The following is a 16953-nucleotide window of genomic DNA, read 5'->3' as shown; positions in this document are numbered from 1 at the left end:
CTAGACTGACTCGGCGAAAACATCTAGTCCTTGCCTTTTACGCTCGGGGTGAAAGTAAAGTGGATCCTCTAGAAGTATGAAGCGTTCCTTCTTGGTCATGCACGCGCCTACGTGTTAGACCCCTCGTAGCCCTGCCATAAAAGTAATTGTGGGTATGCTTAGGCAGCGGGGAAGCTTGTCAGCTCCAAAGGGTGTCTGGCGTCTTTGTTATAGTTGAGAAATTTAGCCAGCGCAGTACGATTGCTAGCCTGGGGTCTTCAACGTGTATCATTAATTTGTCAGGCAGTAGCGAAACCCGACCACATGCTGGCATGATGCTCATCCAGATCTGCAGGCAGGTGTGGGGACTGAGCCCAGGGCCCTCGAGCTTCACAGCACGAGCATGTGCTCCGTGTCCTCCAAGCTGCGGTACATTAACACGCACGGCCACTGATTCCCCAGCCTTAGCAAGTGCAAAAACAATTAATGAAAAAAAATCAGGGTGTACCTCCACATGCTCCTTAGAAACCAAATATCTTAAGGTCCAACAAAAAAATTGGCTGCAGAAACCACTATTGTTGGTTGTCTATGAATTGTGATAGCATTTGCCTAGGACCCCAAGGACGACATCTAGAACCTCTAGGGCGACCTCAAGGATGACGTTTAGAACGACCTCTAGGGCTATCTCCAGGATGACCTCTAGGGCGACCTCAAGAACAACGTTTAGAACGACCTCTAGGGCTATCCTAAGGACAACCTCTAGGACGATGTTGAAGAAGACGTCAAGGTTGTCAAGGTTCTTCGAAGTGGGTGTAAATGGTTAAAAAGGCAAAAGTCCAAGGAATCTTGGACTCTTGCCTTTCATGTGACAGCTAAAGAATGCCGTCACATGAAAGGGATGGCTGTGCCCCGCACATCTGCAACTCACTTTTAATCAGTTTCCTGCTATGAAAAAAGAATGGCAAACCAAATATCAACAAAAGATTTATACAGAAAAATTCTCGTGTAATGGGCATCAAGTGACCAGTGCAAGTAATACATCTTTTCGAGCCAGAAAACACAAGTATTGCCGAAAAAACAGGTTGAGCATCTGGCAACTCATGCCTTCGTCTCCAGATCTGCACAACTTAGAATTTGGGTATTCATACACCCAGGCCACCGAACAAGCCACATCTATGAGTATTGGCATTCCGTTCCAAAATCGAAATTTTCTTGCAGACGCTGCCTCTTTGGCGCCTAGCGCAGGGCAGGTGCGATTATTGATCGTTACGATTCGGCGTCGTTCTGCTCCGTCGCACTTTCAACATTCCAAGAGGACAGAAAGGCGTTTCCTGCAATTTCAGGAAAATCTACAGATTAACCGGCAACAGCGATTTTACACCACAACATTGCAGAAGCGTCGTTGTTCTGAAGTGTAGCCTATTCGGTGGCTCTAGCTGGACGACTGCACACTGGAACAGGTCCTATTGCAAAGGTGCACTGTGTAGATGCCCCAATTACTTGTTGAGGTTCTTGACTCTTGCAACGAGGCAGCAATGGAGTCATGGAAATGATGGGGAAATTAAGTGGTGCACGTCTGTGGTGCTGCCAAGACACTCTTGGTATGGTTGTGTTCATTTGCCCAAAACGTAGCAAACATTCGTTGGTATACAAGCAGATAGGTCAGACACTTGTGACGCAACAGAAGCCTGCAAACTCTGAGATGCGAGATGGCAACAGTCGTATACTTTGTGCCATAGAGTTATTATAATGTACGCTAGAGGTTCAACTGGCGCTAGTGTCTATGCGACTTCCGGGAGGCAAAATGAAGCAGACAGCAACCAGTCTACTTTTGCGGTGCTCCTGTGCATTCCTATGGGAAAACGCGTGTGAAATTTGTCTCTTCGCCGGAAAATAACATGAATAACTCTTATTATTTTGGTTGTACCAAATAGTATGTACATTTATTAATATTGTAAAAGTGTAATTGCTTTATTTACAGCATTTTTCTTTACGACTGAACGATGTTATGCTTCGCTATATTTCAGGCCCAAACCTATATTCCATGGCAGGTATGTAAAAATGAGCGACGATTATAAGCAAACTAACAATCGAAAAGAATGTGGAGTGTGTTCAAGGTTCGCAAGCATTGCGGTGGCACTTATATATTGCTAATATGCCCGTCCTGTCACTCTATGAAAATGTTTCCTTCGTGCTTCTTTACGACGGTTAAAAAACATTTGAATGTAAGAAATAAAGTATGTGGACTATGAAACGTGTGCCTTTTTATTATTTCCTATGACGGGCAGTTTTTATCGGGCACATGTTCTCTGACTTCTCCCTATTTGCAAAGATTTGGAGTGTGCGGTTGATGATTGGAACCCAGAACATGCATCTTTGCACATATTCATGAGCAGAAAGAATAAAGCAGTACTTATTTATTGCAAATCGGACTATATTACGTGGCTTTCAATTTATTTTGATCGCCTGCATGCACAAGGAGTTACTTATCCAGTTTTACTGCATAGTTCTTGCCGTCTCTCTTTGTTTTCCACATGTCCTTCGTTCGTTTGACACGTATATCCCCCATGGTGGAAAGCGCCCATGCCGTGTTAGAGCTAACAGTGTCCGACAGTGCACATAAATACCTGTATGAAGCGGTTTTAGCACAGTTTTTCATGCCACGAATTTCAAATAAAAATGCCTAAACTGATCAATTATTTTGTCTGCGTGACTGAGAAATGTTCCAATGTGCCAGTAGGTACGAAATATTCGTGATATTTGCTCTTATAATCGAGCGCAGCTAGAAAATGTACTCACTTTTTCCCATAGAAAAGCATTACTGGAAGTCAATTTCCGACTGGTTGCTGTCTGCTTCAATTTGCAGCAGCACACCAGCGCCACTTGAACCTCTAGCGTACATTACAATAACTCTATGCTTTGTGCGTGCCTGGCAGAGAGGCCCGTACAATTGAACCTGCTTACAACACATCTAATTTATGGAACAAAATGTATTCCCAGATCTCAACTCAATCAGTAACACAGATGTCTGTACAAGCATGATTAGCTTGTTACACTTTTTCTTAATCACCCTAAAATGCCGATCACACACTCTTGCCCCCAACTATGCATACCTACTTTTAAAAAATAAGTGAAGGACATATGTATCAAGCTCTATACCCTCCTTGTGTAAGGAAAATTAAAGAACACACAAAGAATACATAAAGCATTAGTCGAAGGGGGATGCCATTATTTCCACAATTATATCAATATTTTAGGTGGGCAATTGCTTGGTATTTAGTACATTTATCTTTTTATACAGGTTGCAACCATTACATACTACTACCATGCTGCAGGTAATCTTATAAAACAAGTAAATATTTCTTATTTGTGCTTCGACGGTACTTTAATAAATGGATACCTTGACGGTTTTACCGAGGCTAGAAGCTTGCCCAGTCTTTCCTTTAAAGTTCAAGATGTAGCCAGCATATGTTTGCCATATGCTAATGTGTATACATGCCTGCATGCACCTGCATGAGCTAAATAACAGCCCCTAAAAGTATGTAAGCTGGCATACCAGCTGACATGCTGGAATGTAATGCTTGTCCAGATATTCGAGATTGCAGCATAGTAGAAATACTACCATAAATCATGACCTTTCATTGACTGATACTATTACTACAGACCAGTTCCAGTGTGCCACCCCAACACGATTGCAAGAAATCATCAAAAAGAAATCATCAAAGAGAATTACACCCTCACGTCATCTGGATCAAAGGATTGCCATTCACTAAAACAGCCTCCACCCTGACAGACACACGCAACGGTAATTGAGAAAAGCTTGCCAGACCCAACAGGGTTATCCCAGAGGCAACTGCAAACATCCATGTAAAACATCTCCATTCAAACCACTCCTAAACACAATAACAACCACACACACTTCAACAGCAGCTTGCTTTCAAACTATATTCATTTCCCCCTTTGAGATCTATAATGCTTTATAAAAAATATGCATCGCTTTCCTCACCTTTGTTCTTCTAGGTACTATTCAAACAAAACATTTGCTAAAATGAGACCCGTATGGGTCCCGCAATTGGTCACGTCTGCTATTCCCAAACGCCCCCAACACGTCTGCTATCTCGGGCATCCCAAATAACCCCACTACCTCAAGGGCCCACAACATATCAAGCGTTGCCAATACCTCCGCCATCTCAAGTCCTTAATCGTTTCCAACACCTCCGCTATCCCAAAAGCCACCAACATCCCTAACACGTCGGTGCAGACGAACCTAGAGTTGGTCCACGACACCCGTGGCAGTTTCTCCTTTTTACAACTCCAACACCTTATTAAAACAGAAACAACTAAAACGCTGTGTCCAAACTGGCACTCAGAGTCTCACACCACAGGCACACGTGGCGGCTTTGGTGTTGCAAACCGTGGCAGTGGAAGAGAGACGTTGAGATTCCGTCCGGATTCAGCCGAGGCCGACGTCCAGCGCCATCATCACCACAAAGCCGAGGATCGTTGTCCAAGAAGCCAGTCTGCCATTGGAGCTGTGTTTCATGGAAAAAAATACTATTAACGTATTTTCGTGCGTATTACTCACCCTTGCATATGACACACATCCCCCAAGTTGCTGCACAAAAAAAACCTCGCATATTTCTTCTTCTAAGTATGCAAAAGAACGTAGAGATCTTCCTGGCAACCGTACCTTTATTTAGAATACACTCGTTGCTGCAGTCACTGCATCTGTATGGGTTATGCTTTAGCTGTTGCAGGTCGAGTCGCAATCCCTGCCGTCAAGGCGACTGCTGGTGCAACACGTTTTGAAACTGTTCCACGCAGTCTCGTTTAGAATGCTCGCAATCACAGCAGATTCTTGACAATGTGGAGTGACTGCGACCTCTTCTCTCCTCAATGAACTTCAAGAGTGATTTTTCAAGCTCGGGGTATGCATTGGTCTTCGGACCACAGAGTGACCTACGGTTGCGGTTTGCAGTTTCAGGGCTCTCCTTTCCCCATTTTCGCACGCCACGATTCGTCAACGTCGTGGCGGCCGTAGTTCTGGCCTGCTGCTCGGTTTCCAATTTCTTCGGCAACGGATCCAACGACAGTCGGATTTTTTTGTCGAAGAGGCTGGAAACCGCGAAAATTGTTGCCATCGATGGCAATGAAGCTTCGCACGTTGGGTTAAAATTGATGGCACGGCTCGGTAGCTCGGCCCGCAAAAACAACGCGAGGTTGGCTACCGGAAAAAAGGAGGACAAGGTGGGGGACAAAAACGCCCTAGAAGAGCCCGGAGAAGAGGGACTCTGGGGAATCCATTCCTACGACTATGCGCGCAGTGCTGTGAAGCCGCACTGCCCGCCAAATCTGCATATGACCAGACCTTTTGATGAGGGTTATATGCGAGGAAAACCGGCATTTATTTACCGATGCTGAGATGGTTGGAACACGTCTCTGAAAGGTGTGTTTAGCTTCCTATCACTCCGATGCATTAAAAGGGGACCCGAAGCGGCGACGAATGATGTCGCGGGAGCCAGCCTGTTGCACTGTCAGACGCTGCGATTCTGGCGGTTGGGCGTAGAAGTTCTGCGGAAAGAGACGAGCAAACGCGAGTGTTGCTGTCGTTGTAACGTCCCAACTTCTGGCTGCCGGAGCTTCCATGGGACGTCGAGCTGGAAAAGTGACCTGCAGAAGGACAGGCGTCTGCCACGTCCACCTGCGCTGCTGTGACACGGCCAGGACTGAGGCAGGCAACAACGTGGCATAAAGCATTTCACAAAAATAGGAAAACGTGGCATCCAAAGTCCCATACCCTCGCACCTCCTTGCTACCGTGACGTGTACCATGTGCCGCTGAATAAAGCGAGAGGGTAGCAGAGCAGCAAGCCTGCCCTGGTTTGCTCGCAGTCGCCTTTGAGATCTCCTTTGTCATGCTCCCGGCATTGCTTTTGGCGCCACAGACGGTGCTGTACACTTTGTAAGAGGTCTATACTATAGCGTTGTTGGGCGGGAATCGAGAAACTGCACATGCTAAACACCCCAGTCAGAGATGCTCCAGACACTGTTTTGTAACTGAATTGTATACTGCAAAGATGAAGAGCGCAAAAAGCAACTTGTGCACTCACCAGGCCTGAGCTTCGGGCACGATGTCGTCCACGACCACGTAGACCATGGCCCCCGCCGCAAAGGCCAGTGCATAGGGCAGAATCGGTTGCGCCATGGTCACCGCCAGGCACCCCAACACCCCAGCTAGTGGTTCCACCACACCGCTGAGCTGGCCGTACCTAAAAAAGCCAGTGGGAGCACTCTGTTATACGTCCTAGGCTTCTCAGTGGGCGAGCTCCGCACTGGTGTGGGGCTGGCCTAGATTATAGGGGCGCACAACACTCTTACTGTTTTAGCATCGGTAGGTTTAGATGCCGCACTCCGAACAAGTCGTCGGGCCTAACCTCGCTCCCTGTACTCAACTGCTATGCATGCCTGAATACCCCTCCCGTTTGCAAGCACACGCTGCACTTTTCCCCGTGAAACTTCCCTCCCTCTACTCTCTGTTCCCTTAGCCATGACCTTCCCTATTTTCATGATCCCTAGAGTTCCCCACGTTTCCCGTCGTAACCTTCCGCTGCCTAGACACTCGCAGTATGGGTGTCAAGTTGCGGCGACAGGGGTCCTCCCTGCCGCCGCAACTTGACGGGGTCACTGTGAGCCTACTTTCCTTACAGCGCTTGGACTCCTTCTGACGGGGCACCCCAACCTCTCCACGGTAACCTCTTCGCTCCGGTCTTGAGTTATTTCCAGACTACTTAGGCCTCCAGCTCATGAGGCAGCCCAGATGCAGAGACTTAGGCAGAACACCTCTTCCTCCTCAGGTACTCAGTAAACGATTCTCTATAAAGGCATGTATCCTTAGAGTAAGTAAATTAATTTCTCAATCAATATACTAGAATTATCATAGATCAGCATATTGGCACACATTTTCAATCGCAATGGTTGCAACAGTTGTTGCGGGTTGCTTGGGCAGTACTGCAAAGAGTAGCGTGGTCACGCCTCCACGCAGCTAGAAGAAAACCCATTGCTCTTAATTAAGAAAACACTAAATCAAACTTTTTTTTAAAGGGCATACACGGGATACATCTTCAAGAAAAAATCTTTTTCACGAAATAAAAAAGAATTCTGGTGCAATATTTGCGCCGTTAGATCCAGTTTAGGTGGAGCTCACGTCACGCTCCAAGCCCCGCCCCTTACTACCGGACTGGCTCGGCTGAACACGCTGACGCGCCCAGTGTCTACCTTTCGCAACATTCAATGCAAAACTCGTCTGGTGTCTGACACAGCCTGCTAGTCGTGCGAGCAGACGTGCAGCAGCCTCCCGTATCGTCTGCCGTTTCGTTACCGTTCGTCCTCTGCAATGCCCGTAGGACACAGATATGGACGCCTGCGTGTCAGCGTCCGTTTTCGTCTTCGTCCGTCTCCTATTCCGCCCTTGTCTAAAAACGTTGACAATGCTCGCAAGATTAGACCGTGCAAGCGGCATTCTAGTGTTCTATTATGCACGAGCCACGGTTCAATGTAATCGCCCGTCAGCGTCTGTCGACGTGCGGTAAAAAGCGGCCAAGAGGGATAAAAAGAGCAACAAAATAAATATGCAGTCATTTCAGCTTTTATGTTTTTGTTATTTCTTTTCGCATGGCATCTGCAAGAAAGGTGAGTGAACATTATGACGCACAATTAAAACATAACCTAAAAATATTTCCATTGGCAGGCCAGGTGCACTGCAAAACCTGAGCTACCTGCCTTTCAAAGCGAGATGACGAGAACATCGACAAACTTGACATGTGAGCCGAGCACCCGAATGCCTCCAGCAAAACGACTCTCAAATTCGTACCTGTGTAGGTATCTTCTCGAAACTAAACCGTGGTTGCAATCGCAACTGCTGCACAATTCGCAAAGCTGCGGTGTCGCTTTTAAGGGAACCAACGCCTTCATTCAGCACCAACACGGAAGACAAGGTTGTGCCGTTCTGATGTACCTCCGTGGCTGCCCGACCGTTGCCGCTTTGTTCGTACGGTATGCCGCCTCATTGGGAGAAACACACCAGCTGTATTCGAAGTAAACTTGATGAGTTCTTCATCAGGGGTGCAGCCAAACATAAACGAGAATCATATGACAGTAGGATGCATCGATGGCCACATCCCTGTTCAAAAAACATGTTGACATACCGCAATGTCCAGAAGTAGCCTACCTAAAATCAACAACAGATTGGGTGAAAATAAAGAAGAATGGTCTAACTTTTGGTATGTGATAAAGAAAAGTTGAAAAAATGGTATTTTTAGATTATGTGTCCTTGCCAAACTTGTCATCGCGGCAAGGAGCAAGGGAGCAAGGATGACTACTTCTCAGTCAGCAATGTTTGCTTATATTTCGCCATAGCTAACCGGCAACATTTACACTGAGGCCATCGTTCATCCCAACACTAAAATTACTAGAAATGGGCCATCTTCCGGCATTAAAAAAAAATAGCGAGTCAAGCGAAAAATTGGGGCGGGTTATCTTTCGCGCAAGGGGCATCTCTTGGAGTAGGATGGTACCTTTCTTGCAACAGCAGAATCCTAGTGTTGAGAAGTTCTTGCTCAAATTTACTGCACGTAAACTCCCTAAAATCCCGTAAGGACGCCCGCCCCCGAGAGGTCTCCCATCCTGTTTTCGTGGCTAGATATCTGTAACAAAAATTCCAAAACATCACCCACCCCTCGATTCCCATTGGACTTCAAGCGATGTTCGACGGGAATCGCGCATGCGGTACCGGTACATCCAAGGAGTGAGTTCACAGAGGGTTCCTGCACTTTTGTCTGCAATCTGCGCACGTGATATCGGCTCCCGTAATACGCGAGTTGTTCCCGCGTGTATATTTCATCGTGAAATGCGAATCTGCTGTGTCCGCAATTTGCCGTATCCGTTCCCAAGTTCGTAGCGGATTCCCGTGTTTTTGTCCGCGATCTGCGCGCGCGATATCGATTCTTAGCTGTAACACGTGCGATATGTTCCCGAGTGTATAATGCCGCCCGCAGGGCTGAGAAAGCAATGCTCGATCACGAACCTCTAGAAAGTTCTCGTTTATTCTTGTTCCATATGTAACTTCTATCGTTTATCCCTGCTTTAGTTGTTCCAGAAAGTGCGTGTTCATTCTCGCCCCGAGTGCGCTACGCTCGAACCTTCTCCGCTGAATCTTCGAGATAGTGACTCCCCTTAGATAAGAGGCCGCCCGCGACCTTGTCAAGTCAGTCTCGCCCCAGCGCTCGATCCTGCGGTTTCGCCGACTTCGACGCCCGCGACGCTCTGTAATTATCTTTAGTACTCTTTTATTTTTGGCACAAGTTCGCCACATTAAACGTTTATTTCTTCCTGTTTATCTATTGTTTTTGGTCACCACCTGTGACAATATTGCATCGTGAAATGCGATTCTGTTGCGTCCACGATCTGCAGTATTCGTTTCCGTGACATGTGAGTTCGTAGCGTATTCCCCCGTTTGTGTCAGCGATCTGCGTGCGCGATATGGGTTTCTATGACAGGCAAGATTGTAGCGGGTTTCCGTGCCTTTATAACACCATGAAACTTGTATCTGCTGCATCCGCGACCTGCGTTATTGGTTCCCGTGACATGCAAATTCTCGGTGGGTTTCCGGGAGTCTCACGCACCGTGAAACGCGAATCTGCTGCGTCAGCCACTTGCGGTATCCTTTCCCATGACAGACGAGTTTGCAGCGAATACCAGCATGTTTATAGCATTGTGAAAAGCGAATTTGCCGTGTCCGCGATCTGCGCTATCAGTTGCCGCGTTAGGTGGTTTGCACGGGTGCTTATCATTGGTTTTTGATAAAATTTTGCTGTGGCATCGCCAAAGATAGCCCACCCCTTGTTTTTTTCCCATTTACCCCTCCATTTCGGGTAGGCACTCTTACGGGATTTTACAGTAGTCAGTTTCAAATTGCAGCAAGGTCGTTTTGTTCGAGGGAGAACGTGGAGATGTACAGTATAAAATATTAAGCACTTTAGGAGGAAACTCCCTTGCGGCTATGCCACTGGTCCAACTGAATGAATTTTTAAAGTCTAGGTATTTCTGTAATGCCTACCTCAGAACCTCTTTCACATTTAATTAAGACATTTAATAGAGAAGCTCTACAATATGTGTCTCCAAACCCCGGACCGCGGACCAGATTCGGCCCGGGAGGCTTTCCTACCGGCCCGCGGTCCATTTCCAGTAGGCCCGCTTTCACTGGCTAAAAAATAAGCGCGTGCTCACCGAACACTTTGTATCCATGCCGATTCCCATCCCGCCGACAGTTGTGTGCCATATTTATTGCACATTGTCACCACCGGCATACCCATTCTTAATCTCCTGTCTCACGTCCGCGTAACTGCGTAAAAAGTATTTTGAGTTCTCATGTGAATTCTGCATAGCTTCCCCGTGTCATACTTGTTGCATATTGTCCTGCCCAGTTCTACTTTTCTTAGTGGTCTTCTGCCTCGTGCGAATATGCCAATGTTTGTGTACGCTTTGATTAATGCCCTTTGAATTTTTCTGGGCTACAATTGTCGTATAATGTAATAGTTAGGTAAACATTAAATTATATATACTGTACAATATATATGTCTGTATTACTAGCAAGTCTCGTTATTTTAAGGTGAAAGCCTTATATGTCTCATCGTTCAGTTCTTGAGCAAAAAAGCATTGGCAACATGAAAGGTAGGAAAACCGACGACATGAAAGGTACCAAATATTTTACGTGACATCTGCGAATATTTTTATTCCTCCGAAAAGACATTTTGCTCTTACCCCTCGCCTGGCGTCGAACCAGCGACCTTCGTTCAGTAGTCCGACGCGGTACCCAGCTGCCACAGCGAAGGGGTACTTCCTTGGGTTTCGCCTTCAAGTCGTTTTAAAGATAACATAAAAGACCCTGTGAATTTTTTTTGTGTTTTCCCAGGAATATACCTCGAATTCTTTTTTAAATTTTACTCCACTTTGAATTTCTGCATTAAAATGCTTATATAGGTCTATTTATTTGTGGGTTTTATTTTCTAATTTATATTTATTCGTTTATTATTTGGCCCTCGAGGCCGCAACAGACACGTAATCCACACCCTTAGCCACAAACTTTGTATACCCCCGCTCTACGCCAAGCGAGGCAATATGTCGAAACGGTGTTGGCAGGAGAAGCTCTGCTGCCTCGTCGGTACTCACCAAAAGGCCTTCCATCGAGAGAAGCCGGCACCCCGCAGCGGCAAACTCACGGCCAGGCCTTCAGGAAAGTTCTGGATGCCAATGCCCAGAGCCAGGTTCCTGCGGGAAACCAAAAGGTGGCCCTAAGTAACAAAGTTCAACTTTTCGTTTTCTATACACGTTCACTTTTTTTGTGGCGGAAAAACACCCGGACATCTTCTAGTCCCCTCCCACGCTCGCGCAGAAGGCAGGCGCAACATTCGTAATGTCATGTAGCGTTCCCCGAGCAATGGACCGCTGCGCCCATCGATGAGGTCTTGCACGACGTTCTTAGAACTCTCGGTCGAAGAGCTATGCGGAGGAGCGTCATCCGGAAATAGATTTTCTCCGCTGATGGTAGCGGGTATGGGCAAACAGCGTTCCCAGCGTCACCAGCAGTGACACCTCGTCAACAAAACAGGACAGTTTTTGAACGACCCTCTTTTTGAGTAAACTTTACATTTACAGTAAAAACTGCAACAAGATCACTTTCCACCGCGGGCGATGCACATCTAACATTCAACGGACTCCGACACTTCCAATCGCGGGGTGGGCTGAGGCGTGGCAGCCGCCAACAAGACGTGGAACAAAAAGGTACCGGGCATTCTAGGAAGCTTGTGTGCTGACTCTGATCTAGTGATGTCAGCCTTGCCCCGATCGAGTGCCGTCAGCGAAGTGAGCTGCGATACAAGCGGACAATTGAGGCACAAACTGTGCAGATCGCGTGGCAGCAGTTTGTGTGAAAACTTAGAGGGGGGTTCGGCAGCGATCGTCGGTGCCCGAAGCCGGGGAAGAGCTCGGAATCCCAGAACCGAGGCGTCACGGCGGCATTCTTCTGGTTCTCGAGCGTGTGTGCTCGTGGGTCGCACCGAGGAAAGTCGACGCGGGTGTTCGGGCACGCGCTGACCTCTTAGTTCCGATCGGCGACGTGAGAAGTTGGTCAGAACAATTTTGCGTTGCCGGGCCAGTTGCTCGGGAACCCGAAATGTCGCCCCGACGCCCCCCAGCCCCGGGTGGGGGCCCCGCACCAGTGTCTTTTTCTGCGATAGCAGTTAGCGGGTACATTGTGTGGGTTTCGCGCCGTTGACCACGCTTCACACCGACGCAGGCCTTTTCGGGCACACCGCCAAATGATTTCACACCGACATTGCGCCGCTCGAGACAACTCTGACGTCACAAGGCGCATCGTGTCACCTGTCACCTGGCGTCAGCTGACACCGTGACGTGACATTGTCATGTCAAGTCACTTTGCACAGCAACGCTCCACGACTTGATGAAGTCGGGCGACACCGTGAGTGATGCGACGTCATGACACTACATTATGCTGCGACGTCACGTGACAATACGCCGTTGCATGACACCATGACGGCATGTACAATTGTAATCATGAGACTGCTGATAATGGAAACAAGTAAAATAAAGCATTTTTTCTAATCCTTCCAGAAAGGATCTCAGGCGATAAAACGAATAAAGCTAGGTGGGTGTTATGCTGACGAAACCGCCTGAAACTTGAGTGCACAATTTTGGAAGTGTCCTTTAGTAACCACAAGGCAGTGTCAGTTTGTGTCCAATAACATTCCATAAGACGTTCAAGCAGCCACACTGATGACAGGGAATGGTTCATGCATACACACGCAGTTTCGTCGTTCGCTGGATTTCAAACTTGGGCACAGAATTCTCGAAGTGTTTCTTCATTTACCAAAAGGCAGTCGTAGTTTGTGTCCAATAAAATTGTTTCACAGGTTTACAAAATGCTCTCTACCTAATACACCCGCATTGGTTCCAAAACACCCTAAAATTTTCGTACGGTGTGTTACTCGGTTTAATACGAACACCCATGCACACTCTATGGTACGTGCTCGCACTTTTACCTTTTATTCAGTCCATCTCCTCCGAAGTGATACTTTAGTGGCTTCGACGCCACACCTCAGCTGTCGCAGTGTTTCACCTTGCGGGTTGCGTAAATGCCCGGACTTTTTTTTTCTTCTCAAAGTGGTTTGCAAGCATATTTGACTTGCAATATTGTGTCGGGCTTTCGAGCAACCTGCCCTTGTTATTTTTACATATTTTGTCAGCACTGTGTGGGCATACAGTCGCCGACCGATTATTCATACTTCGCTGGGACCGAAAAAACGTCTGAATAATAGAGCAGTCCGAAAAATCAGCAGATTGAAAAACTTGCCTTTATTACTTCCAAGTGCGCTTAAAAAAGCCGTAAATACAGGGTGATTCAAGGAGACAGCAGGCTCTTTAAATCGACCGCAAAATTCGGTTTCTTAACCTATCGCGCTACGACTTTGTGCAGCGTTGCCCACAGATGGTGCATTTTTTTTGTAAAATTTGCTAAGAGCGAACTTACCTGAGGAAAAAGTAAAGAAGGAAAAAGGCTTAGCTCCTACGGAATCGCAGCGAAGCCACCGATTTTCAAACAACACGGCGCCGTTTCACACGGGAGACAAGAGATGGCGCAAGCGGTCGCGACGCCAATTGCCGCCAACGAACGAGCAGACGACGCTGAGAGCCGGCGTTTTTAGCAGAGAAGAAACTGCAGTTGCTTGCTGTTACCGCGCCTGTTTTTGTTTCTGCGACTGTCGCCGTTTGCGGAAGGCGCGCCGCTTTTGAGTCGAAAAGATTGTCTGCTAAAAACGCCGGCTCTCGGCGCCGTATGCTCGTTCGTAGGCGGCGTTCGTTGTGCCATCTCTTGTCTCCCGTGCGAAACGGCGCCGTGTTGTTTGAAGACCGGTGGCGTCGCTGCGCTTCCATAGGAGCTAAGCCTTTTTCTTTCTTTACTTTTTCCTCAGGTAAGTTCGCTCTTTGCAAATTTTACGAAAAAAATGCACCATCTGTGGGCAACGCTGCACAAAGCCGTAGCGCGATAGGTTAAGAAACCGAATTTTGCAGTTGATTTAAAGAGCCTGCCGTCTCCTTGAATCACCCGGTACTGCCTTGGTTCAGGTTACACCTGCGTGCCTTGTTTTAGGTTACGCCTCCGTTTCCGTTCGACAGCTTTCTGTTAGCTTGAGAATCGCTGCCTTCTTTTCTAGCATTATGGTTGAGTAGCAGAAGAACAAATGGGGCCATGACGTCCAAGCCAGCGTTGTCTGAACGAGATCAGAGGCGCAAATCCACGAGCGCAAAATGGCGACGCGAAGGAACAAAAAACAAAGCAAAATGATAATAATGATGATGATGATGATGTGCAGCTAAATGGAAAAAAAAGGGCTAGCATAGTGTCACCTAGCGGTAGGACTCAGGAGTGCCCAAGTAGCGCTGCCAAACCAAGCCAATCCATTGGCAGGCAACATAGAATTCAAAATGGCCGCTTCTCGATGGTGTTTTCCGCTGATTGCTAGCGACGATTTTGTCCGAATAATCAAACTTTCGGAATTCAGGCTGTCCGAAACATTGGTCGTGAATATACACTATTTCTATGGGGTAAGTCATGGTTCTGCCTTTTGGGTCCAAAATATAGAACAAGTCCGAATTATTGGAGTCCGAAAAAACGGTTCACGACTGTATAACACAAGTACACTTGCGAGTACATCATTACTTTTTTTGTAGTTTTCTTTTTACTTTTCGACTAGTGCCTACGTGATGAAATAACCTTTTTTTTTACTTTTCTGCCATCTTTTTCGTTGTACAAGTCTCACATAAACTTCTTTTTTTAAGTAAAAATGAAGTGTTATTTTTAAACCAACGTCTCCAACTCCCTCCTACAACCCTGCAGCAAGTTCATCCGCCAGGGCCTGGACCTCTTGCCGGCCAACGGTAGAATCGAAACATAAATTTGCTCTTCATAGGAATTGGGTCTTTCTTTTTTTTAATGCGTTAGCTTAGTGCCATGGTACACGCGCTGACCTTGGACTGGTTTAGAGCACGGATATTAAAAGTTCGCAACGTCGCCACAAGTTGGCGCCACAGCCCCGCCTGCTATGGAAATGCAGGACGCATAGCAACAGAGGCTGCTGTTTGGCATTGGCTAGTTACAGGGAGCAACGCTGCGATGTAACACCTAGCGACCGAAAATCGCCGGTGACGTCCCCCTTTGACAATTTTGGCACCGCGCAGTGGGGGACAGCGGGTGTATCGATGGGGCATGTGTTACACTCCCCCTGGCCGTTCATGCCGCTTTGCGGCAACATTCTGCAGATGGTTCATTACTTTTTCGAGAATCAGCGTAGCAACAAGAGCGATTTCAGAACATTTTTTTTTTTTTTCTTCTCTTTAATTTTCTTAAACTTGACACCCAAAATAACCCTTCGACAGTCGAGTTATTCTCCCAAACGATGCTTCCCGGTGAGCGGGTTTTGTTTCCAAATGAACAACATAATTGTCAATGAGCAGGTTTTTCCTTAACTCTTTCCTGACCGTGCCTATAGGCCATCGGTCACCGGTGACTGATCGTTTTCAAGTGCCGTCAAGAAATTAAATGTAGTGCGGAGAATTGTGTTCCATAATCTCGTGGATAGCCAAAAAAACTCTAGTTTTGGTTTCAATGTAGGTTCAAGCTTTATTGCAAGCTGGTGGGCTGTCAAAAATAGTTCTGAAAACAGTGATTGCCCTTGTCTAACTGCTTGCACCAGTCTTTGTAACAAAGATGGCATTATTTACATATTTCAACTGTATTGTGGCCATGTTTTTTAGGCCTCAAGAGCCTTGGGGTCACTTTAAATTATGTTATAGGTATCGCTTAACAGATGGACGTCGGTATGCATCATTATAATTTCCAAGGCCGGCGTGCATGTTTTATGTTTCCAACAAGGTGCACAAAAATGATAAATATGAGGGAACTGCAATCAAGGCTATGACAAAACCAAGGTAGAACACAAGGAGAGCATTCTGCTGGGGATGCCAGGTCTACTATCGGTGATTTACCAATATAAGCATTCCTTCGTTTAGAAGCACGCATGTTAGGGAGGCTAACTCTTCGACGAACAAACAATAGACAACCTCAGTTAGAGTACACAACTTTCAAAAGTAACAGCCGTGGGCGTGATGCAGATTTTCTATATTTGTAATTTTTCTTATTTACCGTAAATACGGAAAATCCTGGCTGCTGAAACTTCCGCAGACTCTCAAGCTGGAGAGCGATTTACAGCAGAAGAGGCAAGTAGCATCTGCACCGCTATGCCACCGCCAGGATTGCGACAGGCAACGCAGGTAAGAGACACGTCCCAGCCCACTGTGGCGATACACCTCCTTACCTGGCGCTCTCGAATGTCGAGTGCTCGGAGCTCCCAGCCGCGCCAAAGCCCACGCCGACTGCCAGGCCCTCTGCAATCGAGAAATTGTGCAAGTTCGCCCTGACGGCCAGATCCGGCACTCGGGAAATGGAAAAACGTACCCTCTTTTTCCGGAAACCCCGGAAAATGAGGCTCGCATCTTCTTTTAGCTTAGGGTATTGTATATACCATAGAATCCCGAGCAAGCGCCCACCCAAACTTTGGAGACAATCATGTGAAACTGGGGGATGTGCACTTCTTGGGTCAACCAACAGTATGTAAAGATATGTCTCTCGTGTATTTCCCGAATGTTACAAAGTTGAAGGGTGGAAGCTTATTGTGGAATGGGCGGATGCCAGGTATTTTACAGTAGCATTTTGCTGGCTGCCTAGTCACACATACAAGCATTTTTGCTTTCGTGGGTCAGCCCACTTCAGTATGTGTTTTCATGTCAAGTAAAGTATTATTATTATTATTATTACGAAGGAGGGAGGGCAGACCATCCGGCG

At 46.9% G+C, this 16953-nt stretch overlaps 1 protein-coding gene across 1 annotated transcript in view; it reads right to left on the bottom strand.

Annotated features, from left to right (window-relative positions):
* Positions 1 to 950: 950 nt before the first annotated feature.
* LOC8052972 (zinc transporter ZIP11) overlaps positions 951 to 16953 on the bottom strand; it is a 45922-nt gene continuing 29919 nt past the window's right edge. Inside the window, exons 6-9 of the mRNA XM_040214372.2 lie at positions 16427 to 16496; positions 11205 to 11303; positions 6089 to 6247; positions 951 to 4511 (exon numbers count right to left, since the gene is read on the bottom strand). Coding sequence (XP_040070306.2) covers positions 4433 to 4511; positions 6089 to 6247; positions 11205 to 11303; positions 16427 to 16496 — 407 coding nt within the window. The 3' untranslated portion in view covers positions 951 to 4432. The remainder of the gene's footprint in view (positions 4512 to 6088; positions 6248 to 11204; positions 11304 to 16426; positions 16497 to 16953) is intronic.

This window comes from Ixodes scapularis, unplaced genomic scaffold (assembly GCF_016920785.2).
Source record: "Ixodes scapularis isolate PalLabHiFi unplaced genomic scaffold, ASM1692078v2 PGA_scaffold6__148_contigs__length_123643588, whole genome shotgun sequence".
NCBI lineage: Eukaryota > Metazoa > Arthropoda > Arachnida > Ixodida > Ixodidae > Ixodes > Ixodes scapularis.
Note: the sequence above shows the minus strand (reverse complement) of the source record. Positions and strands in the feature narration are given on the sequence as shown.